This window comes from Haematobia irritans, chromosome 1 (genome assembly GCF_050003625.1).
Source record: "Haematobia irritans isolate KBUSLIRL chromosome 1, ASM5000362v1, whole genome shotgun sequence".
NCBI classification, from domain to species: Eukaryota; Metazoa; Arthropoda; class Insecta; order Diptera; family Muscidae; genus Haematobia; species Haematobia irritans.
This window is the reverse complement of record NC_134397.1, coordinates 202,406,599-202,421,621: the sequence shown is the minus strand read 5'-3', so window position 1 is coordinate 202,421,621 and position 15,023 is coordinate 202,406,599. Positions and strand designations below refer to the sequence as shown.

Below are 15,023 nucleotides of genomic sequence, written 5' to 3'. Positions count from 1 at the left end.
CCACCAACAAATTTGGAAGTACTTCTAAAGGCACAACTTTAAAAGCAATTTCAAAAATGTCCTTCCAGAAATGTTCATTATTTTAACTACTCAGGAAGTTCTTTTAATTCAATTTTTTACAACTCGCTGTTTTCATACTTTTAAAGTGGAATTTTAACATTTTTTGTTTCAAATATGTTAAAAACAGGGTAAGGATTAATAATATGGTAAAAATTATTTAAATTTTGTCGAAAAAATTTCTAAATTTTTTCTAGAAAAATTGCTAAATTTTGAAAATATTTGAGGTCAAGCGTTTCAGACAAGCATTAGATTGCATTAAAAATCATAGACAATTATAAAAAATAATTATTTGTCAAAATACCACAACATTTTTTAATTCACATCCAAAACACTGAATTCGGATCACATCTAAAGAAGTGATGCATATTCAGTGCAACGGCTGTTGAAATGGTGGAGATCCTTCCTATGACAAGTCCATGTTAAATTCATCGTTTCTGCGCCAATTTTGCACCACTTCCGGATCCAAAAAGAACATTTTCACTACTTTTTTGGCGACGCTTTTTTTGCTGGGCAATTAGAGGTATTATAACAGGTTGCCTCATAAGTCCCCGGTCTGACACATAGATGGCGTCGCTAATATTAAATGCATATTAATTTTTTATAGTACCAACCTTCAAATGATTCGTGTCAAAATTTGACGTCTGTAAGTCAATTAGTTTGTGAGATAGAGCGTCTTTTGTGAAGCAACTTTTGTTATTGTAAAAAAAATGGAAAAAAAGGAATATCGTGTTTTGATAAAATTCGTGTTTTCTGAAGGTAAAAATGCGGTGGAAGCAAAAACTTGGCTTGATGATGATTTTCCGGACTCTGTCCCAGGGAAATCAACAATAATTGATTGGTATGCAAAATTCAAGCGTGGTGAAATGAGCACGGAGGACGGTGAACGCAGTGGACGCCCGAAAGAGGTGGTTACCGACGAAAACATCAAAAAAATCCACAAAATGATTTTGAATGACCGTAAAATGAAGTTGATCGAGATAGCAGAGGCCTTAAAGATATCAAAGGAACGTGGTGGTCATATCATTCATCAATATTTGGATATGCGGAAGCTCTGTGCAAAATGGGTGCCGCGCGAGCTCACATTTGACCAAAAACAACGTGTTGATGATTCTGAGCGGTGTTTGCAGCTGTTAACTCGTAATACACACGAGTTTTTCCGTCGATATGTGACAATGGATGAAACATGGCTCCATCACTACACTCCTGAGTCCAATCGACAGTCAGCTGAGTGGACACGGTGAACCGTCTCCGAGGCGTGGAAAGACTCAAAAGTAATGGCCTCCGAGGCGTGGAAAGATTCAAAAGTAATGGCCTCTGTTTTTTGGGATGCGCATGGAATAATTTTTATCGTTTATCTTGAGAAGGGAAAAACCATCAACAGTGACTATTATATGGCGTTATTGGAGCGTTTCAAGGTCGAAATCGCGGCAAAATGTCCTCATATGAAGAAGAAGAAAGTGTTGTTCCACCAAGACAATGCATCGTGCCACAAGTCATTGAGAACGATGGCAAAAATTCATGAATTGGGCTTCGAATTGCTTCCCCACCCACCTTCTCCAGATCTGGCCCCAAGCGACTTTTTCTTGTTCTCAGACCTCAAAAGGATGCTCGCAGGGAAAAATTTTGGCTGCAATGAAGAGGTAATCGCCGAAACTGAGGCCTATTTTGAGGCAAAACCGAAGGAGTACTACCAAAATGGTATCAAAAAATTGGAAGGTCGTTATAATCATTGTATAGCTCTTGAAGGGAACTATGTTGAATAATAAAAACGAATTTTGACAAAAAAAATGTGTTTTTCTTTGTTAGACCGGGGACTTATCAGCCAACCTGTTACAGAGAGCCCTACGGATAAGGGCTCTCTGTATAATGGTCTAGGCGTAAATCCTGCAAAGACAGAACACATGTACTGCGAAGAACGTAAAATCCCCACTGTTAAGCCCATCTCCTTAAGTGATGTTGAAATTCCATCTGGTTAGTGTGCAAACTACATTGATGTTATATTGGACAGGAGGGAAAAGGTGGGGACTAAAACCGATTCGAATTCGTATTTTAAGGACATGAAATCTTTGGCTTCACGACAATATTTTTTTTTTTTCATTGTACAGGGAAAGAGTTAGACCTATAATGCAATAGGATGTTATGGTCTGGTGGCCTGCACTTCGGCAGTCGACAAGTTTAGATAAAGTACAGCGAATGGCGTGCTTGTGTATCACAGGTCCATTCAACACGACAGGAGTAGATTCCCTTAATGTCATGTTGCATCTATTACCCTTAGTTATATTAACCAAACAGTCAGCTGCAACAACGGCTGTAAGGTTGCGCGAGACATCGCTGTGGTCGGAATAAACGAACGGTCTTCAATATGTGCCTAACGTAGCGGTCTCAACTCCGGCGAAATCCCTTTACGATAATAAATTTGATACTCTAATCCCCGACAGTGAGACATTCAAAAGACTAGGAACTTAAAATTTCGAAAAGAATATCTAATCACTGTAGTGTTTTTTGGGCTGAAATATTAGCTTTAAAAGAGGTTATAAATTTGCTGGGAAGTAATGTTCCAACGCATATTGCAGTCAAACTACACACAAAAAATTTTCACGAACATTTTTCCAATTAAAATTTTGATTGAGTTTTAAAAAATATTCAATTAAAAATTTAATTGATTCAACAAATTTTTTAATTGAAACAAAAATCAATCACAAAAATAATAGTATCAATTAATTTTTTAATTGGCTCAATTAACTTTTTAATTGACCTTCAATTAATTTTTTAATTGATACTATCATTTCTGTGATTGAAGACATTTCAATTAAAAATTAATTGGATCAATTAATTTCGTGATTGAATCAGAAAATTTTTTTTGTGTGTATAATAATATTCCAGGACTTTGTGTTCATTAACTTGAAAACGACAATAGACTGCCGAAAATCTTTCACTGAGATGGCTCAGTAGTACAATATACACCTGGCCACAGAAACATTCCAGGGAACTGCGAAACGTATGAGCTAGTGAGGCTAGGGACTATCTTACCTATACCAAGCGAACTTGAATCTGTTATTATATATCTATCTACCTGCAAGCTTATACTGCGTGAGAAAGCTCTTATGATGACGAATGGACTGACTAGTCTAAGTGAGCCCGAAATAAAGCCAGCTGTCACTTGAAACTAACCTAACCTCTTTCTGGGGAGCCACCGACCAATAATTTTGACCAATCCAAAAAAGATTTTCAGCGGTGGATTATCCCACCTCAGTAATACTGGTGACATTCCTGAGTGTTTCGAAGCGTCACTAAGTGGTTTCACTGCAATGTGGAACGCCGTTCGGACTCGGCTATAAATAGGAGGTCCCTTGTCATTGAGCTTAACATAGAATCGGACAGGACTCAGTGATAAGAGAGAAGTTCACCACTGTGGTATCACAATGGACTGAATAAAGGGTGAACGGTCAAAATTTGGTCAAGGGAAAACGCGTGTAAATCGGTGAAATCGTTTATTTAAAAAATCAAATTAAATTTATTTTTCAAGTTCAATTAATATAAAATTCAGGAAAAATATTCAGTTAGGCTTTCGCTTTTCCAAATCCGAATTGCCGGGCCTCACGCTTGACACCTGCCATCAGATTTTGTACAGCCACCTTGTCCACCTTCTTCGCCGCAGAAAGCCAGTTTTCCTTGAACTGCTGCTCGTCCTTAGTAGTTTTTTTGATCTTCTTTAGGTTCCGCTTGACAATAGCCCAGTATTTCTCAATTGGGCGGAGCTCTGGCGTCTTGTCCTTGGGAACCACCTGCACGTTGTTGGCGACGTACCACTCCATGGCTTTTTACCGTAATGGCAAGATGCCATATCCGGCCAAAACAGTACGGAACAACCGTGTTTCTTCAGGAAAGGCAGCAGACGTTTATTCAAACACTCTTTCACGTAAATTTCTTGGTTGACAGTCCCGGAAGCTATGAAAATGCTGCTTTTCTAGCCACAGGTGCAGATGGCTTGCCAAACCAGATATTTCTTTGTGAACTTTGACAGTTTTATGTGCTTGAAAATATCTGCTACCTTTCCCCTTCCTTTTGCCGTATAAAACTACTGTCCCGGAAGCTGCTTGTAGTCGGCTTTGACGTAGGTTTCGTCGTCCATTACCACGCAGTCAAACTTCGTCAACATCGTCGTGTATAGCCTCCGGGATCGCGCTTTGGCCGTCGTATTTTATCATCGCGATTTGGAGTCACTACCTTCTTGTAAGTCGATAGTCCGGCTCGTTTTTTGGCTCGATGCACGGTTGTAGACGATACACCCAGCTTATTTGAGGCATCTCGGAGAGAGGTTAGGGTTTCGCTTGAAACTACCGGCAACTCTCCTTGTCGTCTCAGCGGCTTCCGGTTTTCGATTTCCCCCCGATCCAGACTTCCTGGCTGTCGACAAACGTTCCCCAAACACTTTAATTACATTTGTAACGGTTGATTTGGCAACTTTTAGCGATTTTGCCAGCTTTGCGTGCGAGTAGCTCGGATTTTCGCGATGCGCGAGCAAAATTTTGATACGCTGCTCTTCTTGCTTGGACGGCATTTTGACAACTGAATAGTGAATTCCAAAATCAAAATAGGAGCAACATTCTACACACACACACTTTCAAAATGAGGGGTGTTCAGGTTTTTTAAATGCAAAATTGAAAGAAATACGTCAAGTTTATATTGACCAAATTTTGACCGTATCACCATTTAACATAGAATCGGGCAACACTCAGTGATAAGAGAGAAGTTCACCACTGTGGTATCACCACTATGGACTGAATAGTCTAAGTGAGCCTGAAATATCGGGCTGCCACTATACCTGACCTAACCTCTTTCTGCCAGCTAACTCAATCAACATCGAATTTTTTAACTTATCTACTGGAAGAATTGAGGATAAAACAAGGATTCACCATGAAATAATAAGACATATAATAAGACATATTCCTCCTTTCTGAGACATTGTCGGCGGCATTTTAGTTCTGGTAGGCAATCGAACGTGTACATTTTCAACTGACTTCTTTGGCATCTTAGTGTGTTCACAAACTGCTCACTTTGGAATGGCTATTCATCGGAGAAAACCAAATTCGGCTCTTGCTATTTTGGGAACTAAAATAGTTTTAGTCCAAGTTAATTTTTCAATATGCGTTGCATCCATTCTCGCGATATGTTCAGCTCAAGTGAAAATTTTCTACCAGCGGCGTGTATATCGATCAAATCTGGTCTTAACATTTCGTATCATTACTGGTGTTGTTACAATTTTTATTGTCCACTGTTTGGACCAGATGAAACACTGCCAGTATCACGGTAAAGAGCAATAGTACGAGAAATAAAATATTTATTAACATATAATATGACGATAGCCACTTGTGGTTTTCCAGTAATATGTAAAGCAATCACACTACCACACTTCAATTCCATCACGAATAATTTTATTTTGGAATGTAATATATCAAAACGCTTTCGAGAGCTTGTAAACAATAACATGAACTGTGACGGGAATAATGCTTTCAGCTGACAGACAGAGCGGCTTAAAAATGATAGCAACGTAAAGTTGGTAGCGATACATATCACCCTCATTTTCACTAACGACTTTTTTCTCTACGTGTAAACAGGGCTATATCGTAACTATATCGTATTTTGCGGAATTTTAAAGGAAAACAATAGAATCCAAACAATTTCTTTTTTGATTTATTTTTGTAAATTTAATATACAAAACATTTTGGCGTATCACCAGCACCACCACCACCATTTTCAGGACACTGGAATACTTCGGAGAATTCCTTTAAATGTGAAAGAATTCCCATAACCTTAAAACTACCTGGAGCATTTTCACCATTAACAACAATAGGCATATTTGTTAATTGTGAATTGACATCGCTACACCATAGCTGGGCAAAACTAATGAAGAATAATTGTTTTCCAGAATATTTGAGACCCGGAAAAGTTTCAATAGTTCTGTTGTCAGTACCACGGTAAGGATTATTTTGCCAGGCCATATAGGTTCTATAGGCCAAACGTAAACCACTGGCATCGGCTATATTTTCGGCTTGTGACAGCAATTCGGGCAATTCAGCACCACCATAGATGTAGCCCTTATATTGATTTGTGAAACATTCCATACGCTGGTTGAGCTCTTTGTAGGCACCATCAAACCAGAATCTCATGAGACCCGTATTGTCGAATTGTACACCATCCTTGTCAATGGCATGAATAAATTCATGGGCCAAGAAAAATCCCATTTGCCCCAAATTAATAGCAGGTGGATAGGGCTGAGACCAAAAGAGTCTGGGTTGAAGAAAACCCACCGGTATAACCAAAGCATTATGTTCCACAATATATTTGGGTAAAAATGCCAAAGGAGTCTCCTGCTCATAGTCCACTTCCACACGACCATTTAATTTCGATTTAGCACTAAGACCTCTAATTAGATAAACTGATTTCAGATTACCCACAAGATCTTTAATATCAATTATGATGGTTCCATATTTCCAAGAGAAATTATTTGTCTCATAGGTCTTGAAGATGAGTTTCATCGCCCTCAATTTCTCAACGATACGTTTTTGGATTTTTCTTTCGATCCAATGGTAGTCCGGGTTACGCAAAGAGAATTCGAAAACAGTTTTCAAATCATAAACCATATTGGTCACAGCCTGTTGGGCATCCTTAACGTCGATCTTACGATAGACCATACTGTCGACAACATCACCAAAATGGGAACGGGTCAATGTTACACAACTCATTTGTAACTCTTCATAGGACATGGGAGGAGGTGAGATCATAAAATGTCTAATCAAAGAATAGTAGATATAATTGGCCATTACTCGTTTGGGAAATCGCTTGATGACCTTGACCAAATTCATGTGATATTCAGGACTTTTATCGAGTATATCGCCTTTGGGCACTGAGCCTTGAACCATTTCCAAATATTTCTCCAAATTCAAGGAACCACCATAGTTTTCATCCAATTTTTTAATAGGGCCATATGTATGGCTAAAATGATCCGATTCATTGGCTGCCCCCATGACCATAGCCATTTCGAAACCCAATATTTCTCGAGCAACTGCCTGAGCAATAACCACATCCAAATCCAAATATTGAAATAAATGTTGGACTATACCCGAAAAATAATCATTGATAAACATGCCATTTGCTGGATCCAAATATAGGTCAATTCGATCTAAGCCAAATGTGGGAATATCCAAGGACAAAACATGCTTCTTTTTATTTCTCAAATCCGGTCTTATGTAACGTCCCAGAATTATATTTATATCATATTTTTTGGCTATATCAGCCACAGTTTTTAGCCAATCGAAGTTATCCTCTGACCACTGTTGACCCACAAGAGCTGGCATCTGACCAAACTCATCAATGATCTCACGTAATTGCCTTTTATATCGCGGCTCCGAATTGCGCATATTCATACAGGAATGATAAAAATTCTTTACTTTTTTATCAATGGGACTATCGAGATTCACATTCCCATCACTCAACACGTAGAGCATAACCTGATCCACTTCACTTTGAATGAGTTGCAGAGTATTTGTTTCCAATTGATTGGTTAAATTAGCCGGATATATTTGGGGCCAATTTCCACAGGCAAATTCATAGAAATTACTGCATGGATCCACATTAGGGTTCATATATTTTAGCATGGTTTGAACCTTGGCGTGTCGTATACTTTCAATATTTAAATCGTAAGCTACTGTCGAGAAACGTGATATACCAACCACAAGGATACATAGCAATGTCCACCGGAAAGTGGTGGAATACATTTTTAGATGCATTCTAATTTATTTCTGCTCTTTCTGCTGCTTTTTTTGCGACTTTACTATTCCATTTGAGATTAAAATGAAAACTGATTTTATGGAGAATTTAAGTTCATTTATTTGAGAAGTTTTTGGCTTTATGTTTTTGCTACTATCAAAGGTTATCATCGAAAATAAATTTGCGTGAAGATAGAAAAGCATGTGAAGAAGCTTGGTGACTTTAGTTTGTACTAAAGTTTGGTGATAATAGTGGAACAGTGAATCCTATGTGAATAAAAATATTTTTTCTTAATTTTGAATCAATTTTTATTAATGTATTTTATGAAGCGCTTAAGATCAAGTTGAGTGAGAAATAGAACGAGAGTACAAAAAAGTACTAAAATGTACGAGAGTACGAAAGAGTGCGAAAGTACGATAATGTACCATAGTAAGAAAATATACGAGAGTACGTAAATCTATGAAAGTACGCCAATACGAGCTATAGTATACATGCAAAATGCAGGTTTATTTTTTATTCTCCTAAAGTGTTCACAAAATTGTACAGTACGTATTTTCGCATACTCTTAAGCAGAGTACGAAAATGTACGAGTATGCCAAAAAGGTAGCACAAAGATGTAAAAAGTGGTATTTAGTGGCACAACAAAAAAGTTACTCACTTTTACGTATGGAAAATGTAGAAGAGAACGAAAATGTATGAGAGTACGACAAATACGAGTTTTTCATACATACAAGCGGATTTATTTATTATTCTCCCAAAACATGAGTAACTTTTTTGTTGTGTTACTAAATGCCACTTTTTACATCTTTGTGCTACCTTTTTGGCATACTGTACCAATTTTTAATTGCAACTCAATTATATTGTAATATTTTTATAGAAAATGTAATTTTAATTTTATTTCTATAGAAAATTTTGTCATATTTTTATTTCTATAGAACATTTTGTCAAAATTTTATTTCTATGGAAAATTTTGTCAAAATTTTATTTCTATAGAAAATTTTGTCAAAATTTTATTTCTATAGAAAATTTTGTCAAAATTTTATTTCATAAAAAATTTTGTCAAAATTTTATTACTATAGAAATCTTGTCAAAATTTTATTTCTATAGAAAATTTTGTCAAAATTTTATTTCTATACAAAATTTTTTGACAGTTTTATTTCTATAGAAAATTTCGTCAAAATTTTATTTCTATAGAAACTTTTGCCAAAATTTTATTTCTATAGAAAATTTGGTCAACATTTTTTTGGTCAACGTTTTATTTATATAAGAAATTTTGTCAAAACTTTATTTCTATAGAAAATTTTGTCAAAATGTTATTTTTATAGAAAATTTTGTCAAAATTTTCTTCTCTAGAAAATTTTGTCAAAATTTTATTTCTATAAAAAATTTGGTCAACATTTTATTTCTATAGAAAATTTTGTCAAAATTTTATTTCGTTAGGTACGTTAGGATAGTTCACCCAGAGCCAAAACCTATAAGTTTCCAAAACAAGTCTATAGAAAATGTTGTGAAAATTTTACTTCTATAGAAATTTTGCCAAAATTTTATTTCTATAGAAGATTTTGTCAAAATTGTATTTCTATACAAAATTTTTTTAAAATTTTATTTCTATAGAAAATGTTATGCCTATAGAAATTTTTGTCATCATTTTATTTGTATAGGAAATTTCGTCGAAAATTTATTTATTTCGAAATTTTATTTCTATAGAAAATTTCGTCGAAGTTTTATTTCTGTAGAAAATTTTGTCAACATTTTTTTTTCTATAGACAATTTTGTCAAAATTTTTTTCTATATAAAATTTTTTAAAAAATTTTTTTCTATAGAAAATTTTGTAAAAATTTTATTTCTATAGAAAATTTTGTAACAATTTTATTTCCATAGAAAATTTACTTGTATAGGAAATTTCGTCGAAAATTTATTTCTATAGAAAAATTCGTCAAAATTTTATTTCTATAGAAAATTTCGTTAAAATTTTGTTTCTATAGAAAAATGTCGTCGAAGTGTTATTTCTGAAGACAATTATAGTCGAAATTTTATTTCTATCGAAAATTTCATCAAAATTTCATTTCTATAGAAAACTTCATCAAAATGTCATTTTTATAGAAAATTTCGTCTAAATATTATTTCTATAGAAAATTTTGTCAAAATTTTATTTCTGTAGAAAATTTTGCCGAAATTGTATTTCTATAGAAAATTGTGTCAAAATTGTATATCTATAGAAATTTTGTCAAAATTGTATATCTATCGAAAATTTTGTCAAAATTGTATATCTATCGAAAATTTTGTCAAGATTTTATTTCTGTAGAAAAAAATTTTGTAAAAATTTAATATCTATAAAAAATTTTGTCAAAATGTTATTTCTATAGAAAATTCTGTCAAAATTTTATTTCTATAGAACATTTTGTCACATTTTTATTTCTATAGAAAATTTTGTCAAGATTTTATTTCTGTAGAAAAAAAAATTTGTAAAAATTTTATTTCTATAGAAAATTCTGTCAAAATTTTATTTCTATAGAACATTTTGTCAAATTTTTATTTCTATAGAACATTTTGTCAAATTTTTATTTCTATAGAAAATTTTGTCAAAATTTTCTTCTATAGAAAATTTTGTCAAATTTTATTTCTATAGAAAAGTTTTTTAAAATTTTATTTTCATAGAAAATTTAGCCAAAATTTTATTTCTATACAAAATGTTGTCAAAATTTTATTTCGGTAGAAAACTGTGCCTAAATTGTATTTCTATAGAAAATTGTGTCAAAATTGTATATCTATAGATTTTATTTCTGTAGAAAAAAATTTTGTCAAAATTTTATTTTTATAGAACATTTTGTCAAATTTTTATTTCGTTATGTACGTTAGGATAGCTCAAACAGAGCCAAAACCTATAAGTTTCCAAAACAAGTCTATAGAAAATTTTGTCAGAATTTTATTTCTATAGAAAATTGTGTCAAAATTTCATTTCTATAGAAATGTTGTTAAAATTTTATTTCCGTAGAAAATTTTGCCAAAATTGTATTTCTGTAGAAAATTCTGTCAAAATTTTATTTCTATAGAAAACTGTGTAAAAATTTTATTTCTGTAGAAAATTTTGTCGAAATTTTATTTCTATAGAAAATTTTGTCAAAATTGTATTTCTGTAGAAAATTCTGTCAAAATTTTATTTCTATAGAAAACTGTGTAAAAATTTTATTTCTGTAGAAAATTTTGTCGAAATTTTATTTCTGTAGAAAATTTTGCCGAAATTTTATTTCTGTAGAAAATTTTGTCGAAATTTTTTTTCTATAGAAAATTGTGTAAAAATTTTATTTCTATAGAAAATTTTGTCGAAATTTTATTTCTATAGAAAATTTTGTCAAATGTTTATTTCTATAGAAAAATTTGTCAAAATTTTATTTCTGTAGAAAATTTTGTCAAAATTTTATTTCTGTAGAAAATTTTGCCGAAATTTTATTTCTGTAGAAAATTTTGTCGAAATTTTTTTTTCTATAAAAAATTGTGTAAAAATTTTATTTCTATAGAAAATTTTGTCGAAATTTTATTTCTATAGAAAATGTTGTCAAAATTTTATTTCTATAGAAAATTTAGTCAAAATTTTATTTCTGTAGAAAATTTTGTCGAAATTTTATTTCTATAGAAAATTTTGTAAAAATTTTATTTCTATAGAAAATTTTGTCAAAATTGTATTTCTATAAAAAATTGTGTCAAAATTTTATTTCTATAGAAAATTTTGTCAAAATTTTATTTCTATAGAAAATTTTGTCAAAATTTTATTTCTATAGAAAAATTTCTCAATTTTTTTATAGAAACTTTTTCCAAAATTTTATTTTGATATAAACATCAAGAAATCTACCAAACAGAAAAAAATCTACTATTTTTGGTAGAATTCCATCAACTGTGGCAACCATTTTTTTTTTACGTAATATAATTTATTTTTACGTAATATACGTTGCATTTTCATGTGTTTTATGATTATAAAGCACATAGAACCACTTTTTTTAATTTTGTTTAAATTTAACGAAAAATATTGTGGGGGAAATTGTAGAGGACTTTTGTTGGGAATGTAGGGAAAAGTGGGGAACTTTGTTTATCCTTGTAGGGTAAACCGAAAATTTTCCCTGGCAATACTGGCACAAGGCTATCGTAAATATACTATCGTGAAGAGCAGATTGTGCGTATGGCAAGGTCACAAAAGGTTGGCACCATAGCAATTGAAAACCTAGAACCTGTATTTTTCTGCTCTTTCTGACACTTGGGGTATTAGAAGGATATGCAATTCAGTAATATCACTTAACGTGGAGCGATTTAACAGTAGATCATCATAAGTTGGTTAGGACCAGAGCCAAAACCTGTAAGTTTCCAATTCGATAGATTAATGAAGAGGAGAGAAACAGTTTAGTTCAGAGTACCCAGATATAGAGGTTATCTGAGTATAAGATCTTTAAAGGAGAAAATCTGACACTCCGGATAAAGACTCAAGACAATATATGGAGTAGCCCAGAAATGTTGGGAAAGAATTTCGAAGATGCTCTATGACAGGATCCACCGAAAGCAGATGAAGGTTAGGTTAGGTTAGGTTAAAGTGGCAGCCCGATTAAATTTAAGGCTCACTTAGACTATTCAGTCCATTGTGATACCAGATTTAACTAAAAGTACCTATTACATATGGACACTTCTAGTCTTAACCACTGAACCTTCTCTATTATTTACTTTTGTTGAACCAACCAGATTGCTCCAAAACATTAATCTGCAGATGAAAGTACAATTAGATGATTCTCATGATTAGGTCATGATTTACAAGAGAATTACAAGGACGTTTAAAGGCAACTCCTGGAGGTTATTCTGCAGTAAACAATGGCAGCGACTACAAAGAGAATGATGGAACAGTGGACGGACATAGGGAATTAAATTAACTTTACCTAGATAATCGATAAGACTTTAAGAACAGGAAGCAACTATCTTTGGCAAAAAACGATTGTAACAAATTCTCAGTACCACTTTCAATTTCTTAAAATGACATTTATTTAAACAAAATTTCTCTTAAATACTCCTTATTACTTTTCTCATTTCTTAATACACAAAACAGTTAGACATATCATTATCTTCATGGTCATTTGCTGGACACTGAAATACCTCCGAAAATTCATCCAAATGTGAAAGGGTGTTCATTACCTTTGACCTTCCCGGAGAGTAATCATCTGATACTTTTGAGGCATTCTTTAAAGCACTGTTCACATCACTGCACCATAGTTGAGCAAAACTGATGAAGAATAATTGTTTACCGGTATATTGTAGGCCAGGTAATATTTCACAGATCATATTTGAAACATGATGACGATATGGATTATTCTCCCAGGCTGTATAGGTTTTATAGGCCAACCGCAAACCACCAACATCTGCAACATTTTCCGATACTAATTGAGAATCGAGTAATTCATTGCCACTAAAACCTTTGTATTGATGTCGAAAACATTGGACACGATCCTTCAGATCTTCATAAGAATTGTAAAACCAAAATTTCAATTGTCCTTCGTTGCCAAATTGAGCACCATCCACATCAATTGCATGGATAAATTCATGAGCTATTAAATAGCCCATTTGAGCTAGATTAAGAGCTGGCGGATAGGATGAAGACCAATAGGTGAAGGGTTGAAGAAAACCAACTGGAATTACCAGGGCATTATGTTCCACTAGATATTTAGGTAAATAGGATAGAGGTGTCATCTCTTCATAGTCTATTTGGACTACGTTATCCAGTTTGGATCTAGCATTTACAGCCCGTATACGATATAAGGATTTAAGATTTCCCACAAAATCATTAATATCCGATATTATGGTTCCATATTTCCAAGAGAAATTATTTGTCTGATAGGTTTTGATAAATAATTTCATAGTTTGTAATTTTTCCAGAATTTTCTGCTGCACAGTCTCATTAATCCAATGAAAGTGACGATTTCGCATAGAGAGACCAAAGACGGTTTTCAGATCATAGACCATATTGGTAACAGCTCTTTCGGCTTCCTTTAAATTAGCCTTGCGATAGACCATATTATCAACAACATCACCAAAATGGGTGCGGGTCAATGTAACACACGTCGTTTGCAAGGTCTCATAGGACATGGGAAATGGAGGTGAGACCATGAAATGTCTCATTAACGAATAGTAAATATAATTGGCCACAATTCTCTGGGGTGTTTTTTTAATCAGTTTAGCCAAATGTTCATGATATTGTGGGCATTTATCCAGAATTTTTGTAGGCACTGTACCTTGAACAATTTCCAAATATTTATCCAAATCCAAAACGCCAGAATATTCATCTTCCAAATTCTCCACAGTACTGAATGAATGAGTAAATAATACCGATTCATTGACAGCCCCCTTGGCTAGACCTATTTCAAAATCCACTATCTCTTTGGCCACATTTTGTGCCACCATATCATCCATATCCAGATATATTTTCAATTGTTGAGCTATACTGGTGTTGTATTCATTCACCTCCGGTGCTCTTAAGGGATCCAAGTATATTGAAACTTCTTTCAATCCAAACGATGGCAGATCCATATTTAGATAATAGTTTTGCTTAATCACCATATCGGGCCGGATATAACGTCCCAAAATAATATTGATATCATATTTACTTGCAATTTCGGCAATGGTCTTCAACCAATCGAAATTCTTTTCAGACCATTTTTGGCCTAATACGGCTGGCATTTGTCCAAATTCTGCGATAATACCTTTCAGGACCTTTTTATAGGCAAGTCCAGCGTCCCGCATATTCATACAAGATTGATAGAAATTCTTTACTTTTTTATCAATAGGCGATTCGGTATAGATATTTTGATCACTCAAAGTCGTAAGCATTAAATGATCCACATCTGATTGTATACTTTTTAGAGTACTTGTTTCCAAATGATTGGTACTATTGGCAGGATAAATCCGGGACCAATTGCCACAGGCAAATTCATAGAAATTACGACAAGGATCAACTTCCGGATTCATATACTTCAGCATAGTATGAGCCTTAGATCGAAGAATTGTTTCCAAATTCAATGTTGGATATGTGGGAGGTATAGCCTTTGATGCAAACAATAATTCCGCCATTAGGATGGACATTGTTGTCCATAGATATTTAATAATCCACATTTTGCTGTTTTCACACTTGGCCCGCTACCAATGCTAATCCAAACTATTTTGTA

At 33.5% G+C, this 15,023-nt stretch overlaps 2 protein-coding genes across 2 annotated transcripts; both read right to left on the bottom strand.

Annotated features, from left to right (window-relative positions):
- Window positions 1–5,768: 5,768 nt before the first annotated feature.
- LOC142234439 (neprilysin-4-like) lies at window positions 5,769–7,838 on the bottom strand. Its single transcript, XM_075305573.1, has one exon. It carries the CDS (start codon window positions 7,836–7,838, stop codon window positions 5,769–5,771), a length of 2,070 nt encoding a protein of 689 aa, XP_075161688.1.
- Window positions 7,839–12,825: 4,987 nt separating this feature from the next.
- LOC142222424 (endothelin-converting enzyme 1-like) lies at window positions 12,826–15,012 on the bottom strand. The gene has a single exon (XM_075292568.1). The coding sequence runs from the start codon at window positions 14,968–14,970 to the stop codon at window positions 12,898–12,900; it is 2,073 nt and encodes a 690-aa protein (XP_075148683.1). The 5' UTR covers window positions 14,971–15,012; the 3' UTR covers window positions 12,826–12,897.
- Window positions 15,013–15,023: the final 11 nt, after the last annotated feature.